Below are 20940 nucleotides of genomic sequence, written 5' to 3'. Positions count from 1 at the left end.
TTAATGCCTTGTCATACAATTTTTCTCAGGGATACTCATTTCCATTCAGACCTACAGCCTCACACACTTTCTTGCTTACAGTGGCCTTGGAACCCGACAGCTTGTCAGGTAATCACACAGAGCTCCCAAGAGATTCCCTAATGCATCAGATCACAGCCTTTTTCAGACAGCCAGAAAACATTATCTTGGTTCAACTAAAATCCACCCCCAGCAGTCTGAAATTTCCCCCTCTACTGCCCGTTTGGGAGGACTGGGGTTTATATGGTATGATCTTTTAACGAGCCACCATTGTTTCAAATTAGGCAAGTAACCAAGGATTTAATTAACTGTTGTAACCCGAGTCACACAAGTGGCTAATAGTCTAAACAGGATTTAAGTAGAGGTGCCTTATCTCATCTTCAAGCAGCCTTGCGCATGCACAGGCTTTTGCAAAGGTCAGGCAGAGCAGAAGCTAGCAGGAGACACCGCAGAGCGGCGTCTCAAAACAGGACAGGAGTCAGTGGCACCAGTGTACGTTTAGCAACACGTGCGGCAGCGCACCCGGAAAAGAAGCCAGGAACGACTTCGCTATGTTTGCTGAGGTTAAAGGGGATGGGAAGGGAAACCACTTACTAGAGGGAATTTTAACAAAATACTTCAATATGAAGTTTCTGAAACTCAGATACGCACGTGCATTCGCCAAAAGTTCACCAAACCCTTCAGCTCCAGCACCTGAAGCAGCACCGATAGCTAGCAATCCTCTGGCGGACTGCTGGTGCAATGATTTTGTTCTCTTCATTTATGGTCAGCCCCTACGATGGCCCCCATCAATTCCTTTTCCAATCAACACACTAGGGCAAGTTTTCAAACTTACAAGGCTGAAGCGCAAAAGTCCAGATGTGTTTTATAGTTGGGTTATATAAAGTTTTCTATAAAACTCTCTATATAGCTCAGGTTTGTCTACATCCTGCTGATTGGATTTCATGTCTTAGTCTGCACCTAGAAAAGCGTAGGTGTTACCTGTCACAGAACCAGGAAGGCTGACAATCACACAGAGAGAGTCCTGGATTTGGCTCAAAGCACCCACAACTGAAATGAACACGCACTTCAGAAATGCCTGCTTTCACGACACAAAGAACATTCCTACAAGTCTTACAAGAATTAACTAGATTGGTGGTGTAATACTTCTGTATGATAGGAATCCCACTTTACAGGCAGCTGATCAGGGCAGTAAGGATAACATTTCCAAAAGGGAGGCTGTAACTTTTGGTTCTCAGTGCCGAGTACTCTACGGACTCCAGGCCCAAGAACTGTACTGCTCAGCTCCTGAACATACCGGGGTCTAAGGGTCTTTTCCTGGTTCACTGGTTGCAGAGCTGTGCTCCAGCAACTCAGTCATGGTCAATCAGCAAATGACTTCCAAAGGAAGGAACACAGACTCAGCCTTCTAACAACAAATCCATAGTTTATTCTCAATACTAAGGAATACATTGCATTGGAGAACTCGATAGAATTGTTCCAAAGGTTTCTCAAGCACCACTTTTTTTTTTTTAAAAGGCTTTTAAAAAGGGTCAGGGGAAGAGTGCCCGTTCCCTCTTTTCTAGGTAGCTTCATTTTCAAGTCAGTAATCAGTTCCTTTTAAAGCTTTACCAAACCTGACTCACTGCTACCACAGACTCAAGCAAGCTCTTCACCTCTTCACTTGTTCCGGTGAGGAGCACCTTTTCTCAAGCTCTGTTTAAAGGACATCCTCACCAGCACAGCATTTTTGAGAATGAGTCATTTGTTTGGAGGACGCAGCTGCCTCTGGTATGACACTGACGTCCATGAAAAGTACCTGCTAAGGGCTAACGAAACTTAACTAACTGGAACGTGATACCGTTCTCTCAAAATAGCATTAACATTCTCTTCTTTGAAAAAAGTATTTTCTGATGTCACAAATGCTTTTTAAAGTTATATTGGGAAATATTTACCCTTTTGCTGTTAGTCTGTCATATTCTCTAGTAAATGAGAATTGGGAGTACTTCAGCAGACCATGTCCCCATTGCTTCCTGAAGCGGAATATAAAAAATGATAGCACATGATTGCTATGAATTTTTAACCACACATTTACTTCGGAGAAATCTTAACAAAGCACTTGCACGGTGCTATCACACTCCATTATTGCAAAAACCATAATCCCCACAGTGTAACAACTCCTGTATGATTTACTGTCGCTTGTATTACGTAATACAGAGATGCCCCATGGGGATCAGAGGCTCACTACGCTGGGTGATGCGCACAGAGCAAGGCCCAGTCTCTTCCCTGAATCGTACAAGACAAGCAATCTGAGAAAGTGAAGATGTAAGCGGGGATAAAACGATACGCCTAAAGTAACACAGTATGTCCTGAACAGAAGTAGGAAGAGAATCCAGGTCTCCTGACTTCTAATTAGTGCACAATAAGGACCGGACCACTACCTTTCTCTCATTAACCTGTTCCACTGTAGATTTGTAGCCGAGTTGTAACTAATCATCCTATAGAAGGGAAAACCAAAAAATCTGTAAGAACTAAAGTTTTGCAAGGCTAAACACTAGACAAAGAAATATATAAACCTTCATCAATTCAATATTTGAAGCCACTTCAAGCCACAACTCAGAGCTCTGAACACTTTTGCAAACCACCTCTGGCCTAGCATCTGGCTTTATGGGTCCTACCGACACCATAAAATTACTGGGAAACCCCTTTGGATGGGCTGGAAGACGGGGGAAGAGTTTCTCCAGTTTCTCTGAACCCTGATTAAAGGTTCATAAGCAAGCAAATTGCTTTTATTTTCAAGTCTTGACTTAATAACTGACTTTACTGAAAAAGAGTTACGAAGAAAAATGTGAACAGAATAGTCTGAAAGATCTTAAGTCAGCAAGTTTGCATTTCGTTTATTCAAGATGGAAACATGAATGGAGAAACTGTACCTCCGGTGAGAACAAACAGCAGTTTGCTACCCAGAGTGCCCAAGATGCATATCTTTCTTTATACAGTGTAAGAATTAGCCAGTTAGTTTTATCTGTGCCTCACAATACAAGACATACGTCTAAAGAGAAGGTTTAAGGCACTATAAAAGGAAACCTAGCTTTCAGAGACTGTATCTGTGTTATATTTTACATTCACGCAATAGAATTGTGGTCTGAATTTTTGAAGACAATACTTTCTTTTCAGCTGAAAATGGAGCATGAAACAATGAGAACAGAAGCAAGTCTGAGGGCTTCAAACTCTCTTCAGATGTCAACACTTTTGTGCAGTGAAATAACTTTTAAATATTTAAGTAATGTAAAGCTGCATTGGAAATAAAACATGTTTTTTCTATGATTCACATCTGGAGACACATGTACGCCCAGAAGAGCATCCCACCAAATCATCCTGTCTCTCTCTGTTTCACTCTGAGCTGCATTAGTTTTAAATTTTGAAGCAGTATAAGAAAAAGCACGCTCTTCATTTCACAGCTGGAAATCAGCATTCCATTTACTGGGGAAAATAGGTACTTGGGATAACGTGTCCCTAAGTCCGGGATAACACAAAACAGAGTGAATTCAGCTCTGGTTTTGGACTCATATAGTCTGGTTAACTTCAGCTTCAGTTAGTCATTACAACATCACTTGCATTTGCAGGGATGCTGCCACCGCACTGCAGCATTAAAAACTGATAAACCAACAATTAAGCACAGATAAAGCTCAGGGTACTAAGAGTTATTTCATCATAAGGTAAGATTAAAATGTCAGTATCTAAAATTAAACAGTAATTGCTTCAAAATGTTATTACTTTTGTTTCTTTTATATACAGCAGGTGGAACAGCTGAGGGCAGTGCCAAGCACAGACAGCTCCTTGGAGTGGTTTACTCCCTAGGGAGGCTCAAATAGGTCTTCCATGCAAGGCAGGCAGATTTAGTGCAGGAGATCCCCCTTTTCCACGACCAGTTCCTCCAAAATGGCTCTTTACAGCCAGATTACAATCTAGTCTTTGAAATATTGCGATTTACAAGCAAGCAGTACACCAGCGTTATGATCATAACTACTTTTTCTAGCTGTGGCTATTCTGTAGTGCTACTCGACACGCGCATCTTCCTCTAGGTTTCAGCTGTTCTCAGTACTACCTAACACAGTGCTGCTGTCAATACTCATTAGGAACTGATGTATAAAGCTGCCTCAGCTGATGGGTTTAATAGCTCTCCTCACTGCATTTATCCTTTATCCTTCTTCCCATCTGTAGTTTTATTATCACTACTAATTATCCATTGTCTTGGGTTGATTTGTTTGCTGGACAAAGGTAATTCAGTAACACTGTTTACAACCTACATCCCTTGACGTGCAATGAGCTGCACTGAAAAATCTGTAATAAAAAGCCTGAGGGGAAAAAGAAGTACCGCTGTTTTTCATGTCTGTTCTCTAATCAGGACAGATAACTTCATCTCCTTTCTCTTTACTTATCCTGCTCAATACCTCCTGTAAATCGGGTTATCTGGTAGTTCAGCACCTTCTAGAGCGAGTTAGAGATTAGCTGCTGCCCAGCACAGTAACATCAAACACTTAGCACCCCCACGCCTTTTGCTTTGGCCCTGTGCTGTACAGTGCTCTGCCAGATCAAATGTGGCATGTCATGCCATTAAAAACAGATGGAAGGATCCTTTAATGGTGTAGTAGCTGGAAAAGTATTTAGAGCTACAGAACAAACACAGCAATGCACACAGGCCAACCTTCTCAAAGCTGCCTGATGGCTTCAGCTCCCCAGCACTGCAAACAGAAATCAAGTGCCCAGCTTCCTACTTACCTTCAGATATCTCAGCATACACACGCAGTACGTGTTACTTTCTGAAAGTTAACCTCACAAGAATAGCCCATTTTCAGTATGGTTATTTTTCCCCTTATTTGTAGCCTGCTGGGTGTGAGGGCAGTTCATAAAAGCATTCAAGAACAGCGTCTTGCCCTAAGAATTTTGCTTTCTAATCCTTACAGATAATACACCCAAAACGATGACTCAGATTGGAAAAGCTTGTGTACACAGCAACTGGTGAAGCACAGTCAATCACGGTAGCTCTGCTGAAGCCAGCGGTGCTAATTTATAACAGCTCTGGGAAGTGCACGGAAGACCTAAATGATCTTTATTTTGAATATAGCTAGTTTTTTTGCTTCTCATCCTATACTGTTCATAGTTTACCCAACTGCTGGAGGTAACAGTAATTTTCCTTACTGAGCAGTCAGTGGTAAGCGTAATTCATCTCTCTTAGGGCCCAGAAATCCTCCCCAATGGTAGGAATGCAGTGCTGTATTTTCTTCCCCCTTCTCTATTTCATCAGCTCTTTCATCAAGATTTTCCCATTCATGTTACTGTTGATAATATACGGCAAACCTGAAACCCCTTCCATCAAAGGAAGTCAAAGTCTTTTAGGAACAGGACTGAAACAGGCTTCCCGCTCCTGAGAGCGATGCTGACCAACTGGTCCCATTTGCTATGTTGCATATAGAAAATGCCCGTAACGACTTACCAGAGGTGACACAGCAGGACAGAACAGGCCTGTGAACAGAACCTGTATCCTATAACCTGTCAGAATTGTTTGAACTGCTTTCACCATAGCCCTGTGCTGACTAGATGCAAGAAAGGAAGGTCTGTGTTTACTCAGACAGCATTCCTACTGCGTTAATGTACCACCACGCGTAATTCGCTTCACTCCCTGTCGTATTAGTCATTCTCTTTGACTTTACTGGTGTTCTTGGGCTGGTAAATTTATAGATACAGTAATAGGATTCTGAATTAAGACACAATTTAAGAACACTGTTTCAATTGCAATGATTTGTGGATATGAGGTTATTTAGACCAGTCTACTTTCCTCTTCCCAGAGAAGATTTGTAGCTATTATTCCCCCCCCCCCCCCCGCTAAAGGGATGATCACATGCTGTTTGCTTCAGCACCAGATGATGCTGCAATACCTCAATGAATAACATACAAGAAACAGAAGATAAACAAACCCACTATGCCTGGGGGTAACGTGTAGCGTGTTTCTCTTTAGGATGATTAAATGTGAACGCATGTCATAGGATGTAGGGATTGCTCTGCCGGGAACCCATGAGTACAGGAGCACACAGCCCTCTATCAAACCAGGCAAACGGCCACCGGGGAGGTTGAAGGAGCCCCTCGGCAGCCCCACATATGCACTAGCTACTCCCTGGTTGATCTATTTGCTTGGCTTTTTTCCCTGCAAGATACAGGCACTTCATAGTTTTCTGGGTCAAATTCTACATTCTTTCACACCTAACAAGTTTCACCAAAGACAACAGATTTCCACCACAGAAGCAGGAACCTGAACTTGGCTTCACCAGCCTTTTGCCACTAAAACCAAAAAATAAACCTTTGAGGCTGACAGAACGGACCACACAGGTCATGCCTCAGGGGATGGTCCCACACAGCATAAACCAGTGGGTATCAGCTGTCCTCTCCTATTGCAGCATCAGGAAAACAGTTAAAACCATTTCCTTTTCTTTTACATGGAATTACCCTCCTGTACACCTTAAGCAAAGCTTAATCTGATGCCTTATCAAATGCACAGATCAGCATCTTTATGGATAAGAGAGACTAACACACCTGCAAGACAAAGTTTTCAAAACCAAGACTGCTTTGAAATCTCCCCCGTTGCTTTTCTTGCCTTTGGTGGTGCAGAGGAGGAAGCACACTGGACAGTGCTGATTTTTAGAACGTGAGTCAGCCCCATCCTACATCTCAAGACAGTGGCCGCCTGCCCATCCCCACTGGAAGCAAGCAAAAGCCATTTAAAAAAAAATATCCCGGTCTCTTCAGCCTCTTATGTTCTTGTATCTGGTCCAAACTAATTTTAAGCAAAAATGCAAATCCTCTTTTCACCAAAATGGTTTTTCAGCAGGAGAACATGGCCTGAGCTCTGCATCTGTGATGACACAGAACAACCAATATACCAATAAATGTCAGACTATTCACTTCAATTAAATCACTCACCTGTTCTCAAAACCAAAACCAATCCATTTTGCCCATACCAGCGAGTCACACAGGCAGCCACTTACACCCCACATTACTGTCTCTATCTATTGCACCTCTCAGCATGCAAATGATATCCTTGTCTGGGCAGTCAGATTCATTTCTGAGCAAAGAAATACATCACCAGATTTCAACAAGCTTGCTTATCTTCAACTCGCTTTTCAGGAAGATAAAGACTGTGACACAGAGCTTCAAAGGCCGATCCCCTCCCCATCCGCCCAGCAAACACCTAGTTCATTGCCTTTTGATTTCTTTTTTCACCACAGCTATGCTTGTTATGTGGAAAAGTATTCTGTCTCTACTACTTGGTGAAAAAGGCTTTTCAATAAAAGTTAAGCAACAGCATCAGAAAAGACTTCTGTAACGGAGGCTTCAGTCAGTAAACAGGTGTCTGGGAGATTATCTCACCAACTTAACCAAAGCTGCAAATATCAGAACGATTCTGGGATGACTAAAATCCCCCTTTTTTAAAATAAAAGCCTTTTATCTGCCAAGCGACACTTCCTGTTCTAAAGGCTATTCTCCTCGGTAGTTGTCAACTATGAATTAATCTAATTCATATAAGCCTTAGAAATAAATACTCCCATGTGCAGAATCTTTTGGGAAACTGGTTCCCTGAGGCTTTAAAGAGCAATTGTTGCTTATCACCGTGGAAATTTCCCTTGAATTTAAAGCCTGGTAACAAGGAAAAAAGATACATCAAATATTTCAGTGATTAACAAGTTTCCCATTCTTTCTCATCCTCAAAGGATTTTCATCTGATTGGTAGGGAAACTGCTAAAGAAGGAAATAAAAGGAAAGTGATCTGACCCAGTAAGACAGTTCTTGTGTTCCCAGGTCCTGTATTCGCCACTCCCGTCCAAATAATGGCACTCACTTCTAACAGTGCCTTCCAATCAACAGCAATATCAAACACATTAGGCCTTATGTTAAAGGGTATATGGGTTGGCAAAGACAAACGATACTTGACTACAAGTAGAGAGTTAAAGCCCTCCCTGAAGAGCTTTCATAACAAAACCACTCTGTGTGGGAGAGGCACAGCACTGTCAGAGCACTTAAAGAAATGCAGGTAATTGAAGTTTTGCTACATTTAAACTCCATGCCTGTGCAATAAAGCCCTGACGTTAAAAGCCCTGTAAAGCAGGAAACTTTTCTGGAGCCTTACTGTCTGTCACTGCACAGAAACGGCCCCGCTAAAGCAGCGAATTGCCGTGTTTTGTACATTGCTGCATAACGGGGGCATGTGCTAAATGGCATAGCATCCATGTTAAAAGCCTCCCAGAGATGGAGGTTTTCAATCCTCTTCACAGCATTCAAGGAGGAAGATTTTAGTGACTAGGAAAACAGTCAGCGTGGATTAACTTCAGCCTGGTCGAGATTCATTCCATGTCCCCAACACCTTAGTGTGCCACCACGTTAGAAACACGCAAAACCAACCTACCGTACCTGAGCGTGAACTGATCCACCGTAGAATTGTTGGCAATTGTCACAAAAACATTCACAACCTCTCCTTGTTTGACAGGCTTCGAGGGCAACCACACAACAATATTACTATCCAGCCGTAGCTCCGTTAGCTGAGAAGTCTCCTGGCCTCGATAAAGGCTGACAGATCCAATCCTCTGTAAGTGGGACATGGTTTCATCCATGCCATCTCTTCCTGGCCGGATAGCATTTCCCTTCCTTATATCCTCAGCGGTACATTCTCCCTTCTCGTCTCCCGGTTGGACAGTATAGTAAAGCTCCACAGGGCTTCCTTCAAACTGATCCAGTGGCTTCTTACGGCCCGTGACAACTGTGGGGGGGTTAAACCAGCTTGGCAGGAGCTCCAGCTCTGCCACACACAACCCCAGATCCCCTTTCAGCCTGCAGCTGCCCCTGACCTCCCGCGTCTCTCGGAAGGCAAACACCCGCAGGCAGGGCAGCCGTTCCGTGGTGCTATAGTCATCCCAGTCCCTGCCCACGATGTAGAACAGGACCTGGACTTTGGGCTTGCTCGGGTAAATTTTGTTGCTCATTATGTAGGCCTTAAGTTTCCAGTTATAAGTAAACTTGTTGGCAGATCCAAAAAAGTCAGAAGTTAACATTAGGTCCTGGGGCACAACTTGTTCAACCGAAAAAGGTCCATAGCTGGCGTTTAATATTGGTGGTCTCTTGGCCTTATATGGGAAGAACGATTCCACCCTGGACTGCAAACTGGAATTTCTCATAAAGTCCTGGTTGGCTTCTTTGAGAAAGAAAGATGTCTCAGCACTGAATATGCGATAGCTCACACGTAGGTATGTTGGTAACGAAGAAAATCTCTGATTGTTGTCCAGGATCCCTCGAGACACTGTCACTAATAAAAGAAAAGGTGACGTGAGTTAGATCAGATCTGCTTATAGGTTCAAAGGCACATTTACTATAACTTTAGGGGAGCTACCTGATAAGTTAGGGGCAAGCATTATTTCATACTAAAAATATTTACAGCGTAGCTACATGTTCCGATATAGCTAATCCCTTTTTGCATTACATTCACACACACAAAAAAGCAGGCTTTCGTGCTACCTTGCCTTTAACTATGATAAATGTTTTGTCACACATGCACACGTACGTACACGGGTGATGTACAAAGGGTTGTGTGCAGCACCATCAATTATTCATCCTCCCAGAGGGAATGGGAAGAAGACTCAAAAGCAGAAGCGGTGCTTGTCCCGACAGCCATTTTACGTGGCTCCAGTGACTGCAGCAGTGCTTTGCTAATGCACAGCAAACACAAAGTACTCCCTGAATACTTTGACTATCACCTGGATGGGAAATAGATAGGTTACCTGTCACTCCTATGCAATGCCTCACCTCCCTAACAGAACTTCAGGCAAATCTGCGTAAGTTTGCACACAGCAGTTCTCCTGAGGGCTGGCCACAAAGTGAAGTCAAAGCTTTCCAAAAGCAATTCCGTAAGTCAACAGGGTGTCTTAAACCACCCGCGTGCTCACCTTCCCCCCTCTTTTCCTGGTCATGCAATCCCCTTCTAAACTTCCCACCTACTTAGAAACTTCTTTCCTGTCTTTCCGATCTTTTGTTCGGTTACAGCATGCATAAGGTATTCAGTCTGTCGATACGGTCCACTGAGCCACAGCCCCCGAAGGGCTGCTTATCACTCCCTGCAGGAACACCAGCCAGGAGATCAAAGATAGTTTCTGTTCTACAGCCAAAGACAGAAAATGCTTTTCTAAGAACTGACACACACACCCCATTCCACTCTCTTCCTCCACCAAGAAGCCTTGCTCTCGTATTACGATTTCTAGCACTATGGTCTACGCCTCTATAATTTAATGTTGACAGTACCTCAGCATTCTAAGTTATTTAAACACAGATGCACATCACAGGCTAGAAATATTTCAAGTCCTAATGTACAAGATGCTGACAGAGAGAAGTTAGTACCTACTGGCTGATTTCAAATTTCAGCTGAATATCAGATTCCTTTTGATCTAAATGTTGCTTTCCTATTACAAAGAACAACAACATATATTGTTGAAGGACAAAAATTATTACCTAATTAGCGGAGATAACAGAGGACAGTTCAGATACAGGCACATTACCTAACACTACTCACAACCCCTGTTTCTAACTCATACCAAGGAGATTAACTATAGGTACAGACGGTAAATGAATGATGAAGCATCTAGTGCAAAACTGTCTTTAGTATTTAGAAATAGACCTTGCCCTCAGATATATGTCAGTTCCAATGTCCTTGGGGAATCCCATGAGAGTCAGGATTTAAGGTTCTATATAAGTTCAGCTCTTCAAAGAAAAAAAGCATCCATAGGGCAATGCACAATGCACAGGTTCATATGAAACTCAGGAACACCTAAGGGTCTCTAAAAAGCCCTACAGACTCTTTTATCAGCTTGCTCACAAAGGTCTGCAGCTTGAGGATTTCTGCAAATAAGAGATCCACTATCCTTCTAGCATGTCTGGCTGCTAGCATGCTAATTATGCGGTCAAATTTATTTAAATGTTTTCAAGTAATAAATAATCAATACCTGTCATTACCCCAGATGACTACTGCTCACAGGCAACTTCACTACAATCCTGTTGAGTGCGCACATAGCTAGTGCGCTGGCACTGCCTGGTGCTGGGAAAGCGAAGAGCTTTAGAGAGCGGGTGTTAGGCAATTAAGAAAAAAGGAAGGAAACAAAACAGGGGGGGATGTGTGGAAATCAGAGCGCTCAGAGGACTGCAGCCATCAATTTGAAATAAGGAATTAAGGTGTGTTCACTCATGTTTAATTCATGCACCACCACTGGACGGTAGAGTTAGTTCTCATAAATGAGCAAACTGCCATGACTCGACAAAAAAAAAAATAATAAAAATAGAAGGCAAAAAGAGAAGAAGAAAAAGGTGAGAGGCCTGCCAATGAAATCACCAGAATTGTGCACAGAGGCACAATGGCACAGCACCCTCTCTGTCAAGTAGATTTGCCTTTAAAATATAACATCAGTTTAGCACACCGTTACAACCCTGTAAGTCTCCAGCTCCGGCACACATTTTAGCTCTGCTGGAAAGGAATCTACAAATGCCACCTCCTGAGCTGATTGATTTCCCGTAGTAGAATCAAAGATTTAGCCTGTTAGGGTTGCATCCCAAGGAGCTGTAACACCAAAATAAGGAGTGCAAAGAAGATCCACTTTGGACCACAGACCTTTCAAGAAAACAGCAAAACCTATGTATTTTTTCTGGTCCAGGAGCAGAACAGGAACTTGGTTTACTGAAATAAGAGCATTTTGGTCTCACTTTTGTCTCTAAATCCCTCCACCTGCCCTGGGTGAGCCTGCTCAGATTTGGTCAGCTTCCTGCAGCCCTTTGTGAAGGGCAATCATTGGCATTTACGTGACAGATACCACCATTCTTTTAAAAACACCTGGTTTGCTACACAAGAAGTCAGCTTCTTCCTGGTCAGTTTGGCTGCTGAATTTGAATTGCGAATCATTAATATTTCTTTATCAGGCATCCTCTTGTCTCAGGCCAAGAGCCTTGTAATATTAGAGGGCAGCAACCTCTAGTTAAAGAAAGCACATAAGCACTTCCTTGATGTGAGCATTAATTGGCTTAAGCACACAGGTACGTTTTGTTGAAGTGTTTCCATCATTAAAGATACTCTAGATTTGGCACCATTGCTGCTGAGGGAATACCTTTGGCTTCAAAGATCTGCTAAAACCAGAAATAAACTCAGCAGGCTGGAGAGACAAGTGAACTCCCCTGATTTCAAAGGGCTGTTGATCAGGATCTATATCTATGCTTGAAACTTAACAGCTGTTTTTCTGCAATTCCCAGGACTTTTGCTGTAGCATGTTATCCTCAGACAGACAGTTGTCTCATTTTTGCAGGCACTCAATTTATCCCCAATCAATCACATGGATGAAGAATGTAGGACATGGCCCAATATTAAGAACAGCAATTTCCACCTTAAGCTGAAGGCGGACAGCAAAACCTATGTGGTCAGCCTGACAGCAAAGAGAAGAAAAAGGTTTGCTTTTTTATTATAGTCTTAAGATTTCCACCCACTTTTGTACTATACATAATGGACTGCTGTATTTCTATAGTTATGTCTGTACTTTAGACAATTTATTTAAGCACTTTAAGCCTTTTACTGATAAAACCTGTAGTTAAAATTGTCCATTTTATTTTAGAATCTCAACCATGTACATCAGCAACTACAGGCCATCATTTAATGGGTTTGTTCTATACTCTTCATCTCTAGCCAATAACTTTCATGTGCTGGTATAATATAATTACCAAGGTTTCCAAAGAACATTTTTGTATGCCTGAAGAGCTCAGCTACAAAGTTCTTTAATTTATCAGAGAATCTGTTAAAAGAAGATGCCAAGGTTTTTCTGAGTTTCATATCACAAGTTATTATTTTAAATAATCATTAAGCATAAGATTAATCTGTCTGCCTGTTAGAGAAAAGGGGCGGGGGTGGGGGGGGATGCCATGCCTACCAGTGCTTTCAGGTGCTCTGGAACAGATTTCTCCATTTTTAAACATTTTTCTGTTCAACCACTGAAGCACATTTCCAGAGGTTCACGTTAAAACAAGGTGTAAATTTAAATGTTTTATCCCGATGACAGTCTCAGTTGTGGGAGCAATATTTCCCTGCCAGTTCAGCTTCTTATGTGGGCACAACTGTATTAGTAAAATGGAACTGGGTCTCCGTGACCGGAGTGCTATAAGCACAATTATACAAATATAACTTACATCATGGAAGTTGAACTTCCTCAAATGTTTTGGCTAAATGTTGTAAATACCCCGGGAAAACCCTGGTTGCTTCATTTAAGAGACCTGATCCTTAACGAAAGATGCTTGCTGACCTTCCAGTTGGGTTCAAATTAAGTGAAACTCCCATTTCATGAGGGCTTTTAGAAACCGAAATCAAGAACATGGGCAAGGGTGAGAAAGGAAAAGCAGAAACACCACTTCTGTACTGAAGACTCACTCTGATTACAGCAGGCCTGACTGACAAGCAGGCAGGAAGCGCTCTGCCCTTGTACAGAGTCAAGCAAGAGTTACAACTTGTCCAGAGATGAAGTCCAGCATGGAAAAGATTAAGAACCATCAAACAAAGCTCGTATTAGCCAAGAACAAACAGTTAAGGCTTACAAGTAATTACTCCTCCTTTTTAACAGCCCGGTGACTTTTTAAATCCTTCTTCTGGCATCATATGCTTCTGCAGCACTTCATCTGAACCCAGACAGGCATCTGTTAAGCACATCACCGGCTCCAGTGTGACAGTCCAGCTCGAATTCCTGTAACCTAGCAAGTTCATTTTTGGAGCTCGATATGAAACAGTGAATTCTAATCTGTATTATTATTATGTCTTGGATTCCAGCGTAAGAGGAATTTTCTTTGGGGGGCATTTCACATGGACCTGGAGCCCTGGGTGCTGGATTCACTGGAACAGTCATAAAAGCTTAAAAATACTAAGCCATTCTTTTATGAGGTTGGTTTGAAACAACTTTCTTTTGGACTGGGAATTAAGGGTTTAGATTGTGGGTGGGAGATTACTGGCCAATAGCCATGTATCCTCACCACTGATGTTTGACGAGCCACTGAGCCTTCAAGGAAACCATCTGCCTGTCCCCTCAGCCAGAAGGCTCCTAGCCAGAGAAAGCCAGTGAGAAGCAGAAGACATCTGCCTATGCAAAGGAAGAGTAATGTCAGAAGCTTTCTCTGCACCTTGTACGGCCCTCACAAAGGCACATTTGAAATTACTCTTTCCAGGAAACAAACAATATGAGAAGGGATAGACAAGTTTCTATCCCTCTCTGATCTAGCACCCTAGCACATCAGCACAGCTGAAGCTTCAACCAAGAGTTCTGTAACTCCTAAGGCAGGGTCTTCTTCCTTTTTACACCAGCTTTACCCATTGCCTTGTTCCTCCATTCCTAAACATAGCTATAACCAAATGCTGTACCATATTGATTTTTTTTAGCCCAAATTCCATGCCACTAGAGTTCAAAGAAAAAAACCCTAATATTAGTTTACAGCACCACCACCTAAAATTCTGCAAATCCTGTAAATATTATGCCCCCTCCTTACATGTGCTGCTATTCCCATGCTGCCCCTACACCCAGGGAGACTAACCATGCTATAAGCACATCATGCAGACCATCTTCTCACAGAAGTCCCTGCTCTTGAACTGTCTTCTCTGACCCCACCTTCCACTACAAACCTGTCCTGCTCTTGCACAGCAAACCACATATTCCAGCTCAGGAAATACAGAGTAGGGAAAGAATAAAAGTAGAAAAGATGCACTTAAACCAGCACAGATGTTTACTTCACCACAAAATGTCAACAGCAATGCTTTCTGGTTCATTTTCCCTTAATTTTCTATTGGCAGTTTTCTACTGGCACCACATTTAGTGCCTTCAGAGTGTTTGAAATCTTTGTAGCAAGTATTTTGCTTAGAACTAGAGCTCAGCAAATACCGCAAGACATAAGTGTCTGTGAATATTCATTTAGACTTCAGGATGACGTTAGTGGTACTCTCATCTCCTCTAAATTCCCTTTTCTGAATATCCAGAGAAGGGAATTCTGCTGTTAGAAAGGCTGGGTGGAACTTAAAACCAAACAAACTCAAAATCACACCACGAACATATTTTTAACTGTTGCTTAACCCTTGCAACAAACTACGGAAGGGAACAATGGCTTGTCCGTGTCTTCGGATCAAGACTTGATTCCTTTCTGAAAGGTACTTTTTTCTCAGTACAAGTTACTGTTTAAGTACAGGGGTAACTGGAGCCTCATACTCCTTTCTGCCTTAAAATCTATAGTTCTACAACCATTCAAAAAAAAATCAGTTGGAAAACCTACACAACAGGGTAACTGCAGAACCCACGTGTTCCATTTCTGGTGCTTGCCCATCAGATATGCTTTCTCATCCCCTGAGAGAACAGAGACTCTTTGACTAATTGTGCAAAGGCAATGTCAAGTGTCAAATGCTTATGGTGAATGCTTGAGACCAATTCATGAAGTTAAAAATAAACCATGGAAACAAATCTGCTGAAGAAATCCATACAGCAAACATTGGAGGGAAACTGCAGCCTATTCTCAAATATTCTGTAAGCACCCAATAGGCAAAATTTTGTCACATAAATGATTGCTAATAACATTATTTTGTCAGTTCTTAGAATCCAGGTTTCGTTATCCCTGGACTTCAGGTCTCGGTTTAAGTTTACAGTTGCAGTGTTTTGCTGACTGTCCTGGGATGGTATATTCCTACGCACATAGATGGGAGTACACGCCCTTGGTTACCAACCAGAAATATTTTAAGCCCAGATGTAGAGGGAACCTTATTTAGCCTAGATCAGAGTTCAGTGAAGCCACAAAGGTGGTCAGGAGACAGTTACTTTGAAAAAAATTCCTATTTTATTTCAATAGGACAGATTAACTTATTCAGTGTATTGTTAAATTAAAAGCTGCAATAATATCCTATTAAATAGGCTTCTTTCATATACAGAGCATATCCTTAATTAAGTTATCCTTTTTATCCTATGGAAGCCAAAATCTTCACATTCATGGATTTAGAACAGAGTGAACACTTCCCCCATTCTTCTCCAGAAGAGGCAGAACATGGTCATTTCAGAACTGTCATAAGGAAAATGACAAAAGTACCTAAAACAGTGAATGAACAAAGGTATGCCAGGAACTTCCACACTTCTTTAAAATACAAAAGGAAGGGGGCAGTCACTGAAACTAAACGATGGGAATTCAAAGTGGATTAAGAAAGAATATTTCATACAGTGTATGGTTCGATGACAGAGCCCGTCGCCAGGGAGGAAGGCACAGGGTAACAACTTACCCAGACCTAAACTGACGATTTGGATGTTTGGAAAGATACGCAGACCATCCACAGCAATGTCACTAACTACACGTAAAACTCCTTATTTTACTATTTATCTATTAGAAACCAGGATTAAGACCTCTGGCATTACAAAGCATTATCCAGCATCTGTCAGGTTGTTCCATTTTCCTCAGGATTACTGACACCACAGGCACATGTGCACAAACCACAAATAGCTGTTTTGTGATGTGCAGCCTTTTCACAAACAGAAAAGAGAATCTTCGAAGTCTAATTTGGCAACACAATGAAAATTCAGAAGACTGCACATTAGAAATGCATTTCCCATCTTTCAATGACAGCCTACGAGCTCCAATTTTTGATGGCCGCAGTTCTATACCTCTCACCCTTCGACTGCACAAATTCCAAAATATCCTTTTCTTGCAAGTCTATCTTCTTTATCACCCTCAATTCATGTAACTGAGACATGTTAGTCAAAGGCTGTCTGACATTCAGCACTAAAAATCTATAAACTGTTTTCTCAGACTGGTTGATGACCTTAAAAGTCTGTAAAACAACAGTGTATATGCAAAGGTCAGCGAAGGTTTCCGAAATCACTCCCACGCCCAGCGCTGACATTACCAAATGTCTGTACTGCTGAGGCCACCTGACATATTTAAGCTAGTTTACCGCTTACAATCAAAGATAAATATCTGGAACTTGAAATCTCGCTAATGAAAGCTTTTGTTAAGAGATGAGGTTTGGAAGACTTCTATACAGACACCATTCAGTACTGAGGCTTTGTTCCCCTTGCTAGAAGCTGCAAATGTCAGTGTCCTGCGAGCAACATACAGTAGGTAAAATGTCATATGATGGCCTTTCGTTCCAATGCTGTTTGCCTCATTGTGGTTGACTCCATGGTTTCTGCATTCATTCACTGTGTCAGCACTAAAAGTCCAAAGCAAATAATACTTAAGCTGATTTTGTCTGATAGCTGCAGAGAAGAGAAGGATTTAGCAGACCAGACTTTATTCCCAGCTCCATTAAAAACATATGGTAGCCATAGGAAACCTCTGCAACCCAGTTTCTCCAGCTGTGGTGGGTTGACCCTGGTTGGACATCAGGTGCCATCAAAGCCCCTCCATCACTCCCCTCCTCAGCTGGACAGGGGAGAGAAAATATAATGAAAGGCTCATGGGTAGGAGATAAGGACAGGGAGAGATCACTCACCAGTTACTGTCACAGGCAAAACAAGCTCGGCTTGGGGAAATTAGTTTGACATATTATAATCGAGTCAGAGTAGGATAATGAGAAACAACAACAAATCTTAAAAAACACCTTCCCCCCCACCCCTCCCTTCTTCTTGGGCTTAACTTTACTCCAGATTTTCATTACCTCCTCCCCTGCAGTGGCACAGGAGGACAGGGAATGGGGGCTGTGGTCAGTTCATCACATGTTGTCTCTGCCACTCCTTCCTCCTCACGGGAAGGACTCCTCGTACTCTTCCCCTGCTCCAGCGTGGGGTCCCTCCCATGGGAGACAGTCCTCCATGAACTTCTCCAACTTGGGTCATTCCCACGGGCTGTGGTTCTTCACAAACTGCTCCATCGTGGGGTCCCCCACGGGGTCACAAGTCCTGCCAGGAGCCAGCTCCAGCACAGGCTTCCCACAGGGTCACAGCCTCCTTCAGGCATCCACCTGCTCCAGTGTGGGGTCCTCCACGGGCTGCAGGTGGGTATCTGCTCCACTGTTAACTTCCCCTCCATGGGCTGCAGGGCCACAGCCTGCCTCACCGTGGGCTTCCCTGCCTCCATGGCTGCAGGGGAATCTGCTCTGGTGCCTGGAGCACCTCCTCCCCCTCCTTCACTGACCTTGGTGTCTGCAGAGTTGCTCCTCTCACATATTCTCACACCCCTCTCCAACTGAAGCTGTGCAGGGCTTTTCTCCCCTTCTTAAATCTGTTATCCCAGAGGCACCACCAACATCGCTGCTGGGCTCAGCCTTGGCCAGCAGCGGGTCTGTCTTGGAGCCATCTGGGATTGGCTCTATTGGACATGGGGGAAGCTTCTAGCAGCTTCTCACAGAAGCCACCCCTGTAGCCTCCCTGCTACCAAAACCTTGCCACGCAAACCCAATACACTAGCAATTAAATGAGGGAAGCTCTCACTAAATGTGTTTTTTAGTCACAAGTCAAACTGAGTTTATCAGACAAAACAGTAGGTAAAACACGGCCTCCTTTTTCTTTTTTTCTTTAAAGCAGGCAAAAATAAGCCAGTGGAAGCCACAAAGTGGGGAATAAGTAGACAATATTGTCAGGATTTTCTAACTTAACCAGTAACTTTTCAGAGATCTGGGCTGTTTGTCTCCCACTGAAGACATGCTGCTGAAGAAGCCCAATTTTCATGGGAGTACTACTACACGAAAGATAGGTCCCTGCAGAGGACGTCTCTAATTTAGCCTAAGACAGTTCACAACCCACCCCCCAGTGAAATGCTAAACCTTGTCCGGAATGTCACAATTATAAGCTACATAAACATCACAGGTTTTTTCTTTTTTCTTTTTTTAATTTTTAATTACTGTAGTGTCATAAAAATGGGGGCATGTAAGATGTAAGTTACAAAAATGAAATAAATAGTTCTGGCCTCAGCAATGTATCAGTTCCTTGTCCTGTGTCTCTTTCTCTAGTTTTTAATAGCACTGTGCCTTCCTCTGCTGTTTAAGTCTTTGTTAGATGCCGATAGCCACTCACTCCTCTGTTCAGACATTAAACTGCTTTACACAGGCTCCTTGTTTAAAAAGAGATTAGGGTCCTAGAGCCTGAATGGTGCAATTTGCTCAGCACTCTCCGCTGCCAGAAAAATCAACAAGAACCCGGAGTACAGAGCTTAGCATGAGCAACGCTCAGATCTGCGCAGGATGGAGCTTTCAGCTACGCAGGTGTAGAAAGAGGACGCGGAGGACTCAATAAATTAATTACAACGCTTACCACTCGGTAAGGAAAAGGGAGAACACCTTCTCTTGTAAATAGGTACATTGAGAAGCTAATTAAAAGTAAAGCCGCCCAGCGACAAACAACAGGACTTTCTATTACTTCAGTGCCAAAAGGCCCACACTGAGATTCAGTCTCCACTGTGCTCTGCATTACACAAATACAAGGGGTATTACTCAAAGAGCTAGGTATAACCTGGCAGCGAGTAATTCCAAGGCAGAAAAAGGAGAAAGGATTTCTTACCACGAGATCTGGACCAGGCTTTCCCTGGGGTTAGCAACGCACTGCTAGCATACCTCTTGACACGTTCGTAACTGGCATCTCATGTTTCAGGGCCTGTATTCTCAGGGTGCTGGACTCTGCTGTCAAATAACCCCCTTCCAGACCTATCATCCCACCCCAGAAGCTAAATACACAACAGATGGAAGAATTTTTTTTACCATCTAGACAGGGAACTGAGGCAGCGTAACTAATGTTTTTTCCAGGAGTTTCTATCAAAGCTAAGCACAAACGTCAGACACCTTTAGACCCATTTGATGTCGTTATCCACAAATCCAATCCTTCCTTTTCCAAACCTGCTTTACACATAGATTGATAACAAACATGTCAAAAGCTGCATGATTTTTTTTTTAGAGGTTTGGCAATTTAAACTTGTTCCAGCAAACAGGCAATAGTCCCGTGCAAGCCGACGGGAACACTGCAGCAAGAGGAATTCCTGACCTGTGAGAAGAGCTGCAGATTCGGGCATCACATCTGCGAAAGAATTGTTTCCAAGATCATACATTTAAAATAGACCTTGAAGTACCATGTCCCTGGAAATGCTGAAATACATGGAAACCTGTTCCTTAATGCAAATGCCCTACGTTTTAAAGGTAATCCAAGTCATCTTGAGGCCCAATAATATACCAACTGCCACATGGATTCTCTGGAGTTTTGTTTACATGGCTGAGAGTTTTCCATGCTCCAAGAGACTACGCATCAGTAACCCTCAGATACTTGCGGCAGAGCCAGCCCCTCCTGGAGAGCAGTTTCATTTCTTCAACAGCACTTTCCTTAGACCTGTTATCGTAATGAGAATGCTTACACAAGAGCACTGATAACTGGCTGAAGGGGTGTGTGACTTGGATTAGTGGTAGTTTTAAACAACTGCCGTCAATAAACCTTTCAGCTTCCTATCTCATGGTCTTGAGGGAGTTTTACTTTTCAGAGAAAGAAAAGCGTTATTAGCAAAAACTGTTTCCATCATCCTACCCAGTACTTGTTGTACAATCTCTCGTGTTGTTTGCCTTAATTTAGGAAAGTACTTAGATTAGCTTTAATTGTTGCAGGATTTCACCCTCAGAAAAGTTTCACCATTCATATAAATCAATAAAGTTCCACAGAAGTCAGAAAAATTACTATGTGCTACAGTAGCAATGTCCCAGCCCCTAAGATTTTTTTCTAATTGCTTCCTGAAAAAAAAAGTTTACTACTTATATGAACATGTAATTTAGGAGTGAAGACAGACACTTATGCTTCTTCATTCTCTCCTCCTCCTCCACAGAGTAATTTGGACCAGTAACAGACATAATGCTGGCACATTTACTTGCATGTATTAAATACTTGCATGCAAGCAGTG

The 20940-nt window shown here is 42.6% G+C and overlaps 1 protein-coding gene across 1 annotated transcript in view; it reads right to left on the bottom strand.

The window, feature by feature from the left end:
- TMEM132C (transmembrane protein 132C) overlaps positions 1-20940 on the bottom strand; it is a 227589-nt gene that overhangs the window by 152534 nt on the left and 54115 nt on the right. Inside the window, exon 2 of the mRNA XM_064466398.1 lies at positions 8461-9349. Within this exon, the coding sequence (XP_064322468.1) occupies positions 8461-9349 (889 nt within the window). The remainder of the gene's footprint in view (positions 1-8460; positions 9350-20940) is intronic.

Source organism: Phalacrocorax carbo, chromosome 15 (genome assembly GCF_963921805.1).
Source record: "Phalacrocorax carbo chromosome 15, bPhaCar2.1, whole genome shotgun sequence".
Lineage (NCBI taxonomy): Eukaryota > Metazoa > Chordata > Aves > Suliformes > Phalacrocoracidae > Phalacrocorax > Phalacrocorax carbo.
Note: the sequence above shows the minus strand (reverse complement) of the source record. Positions and strands in the feature narration are given on the sequence as shown.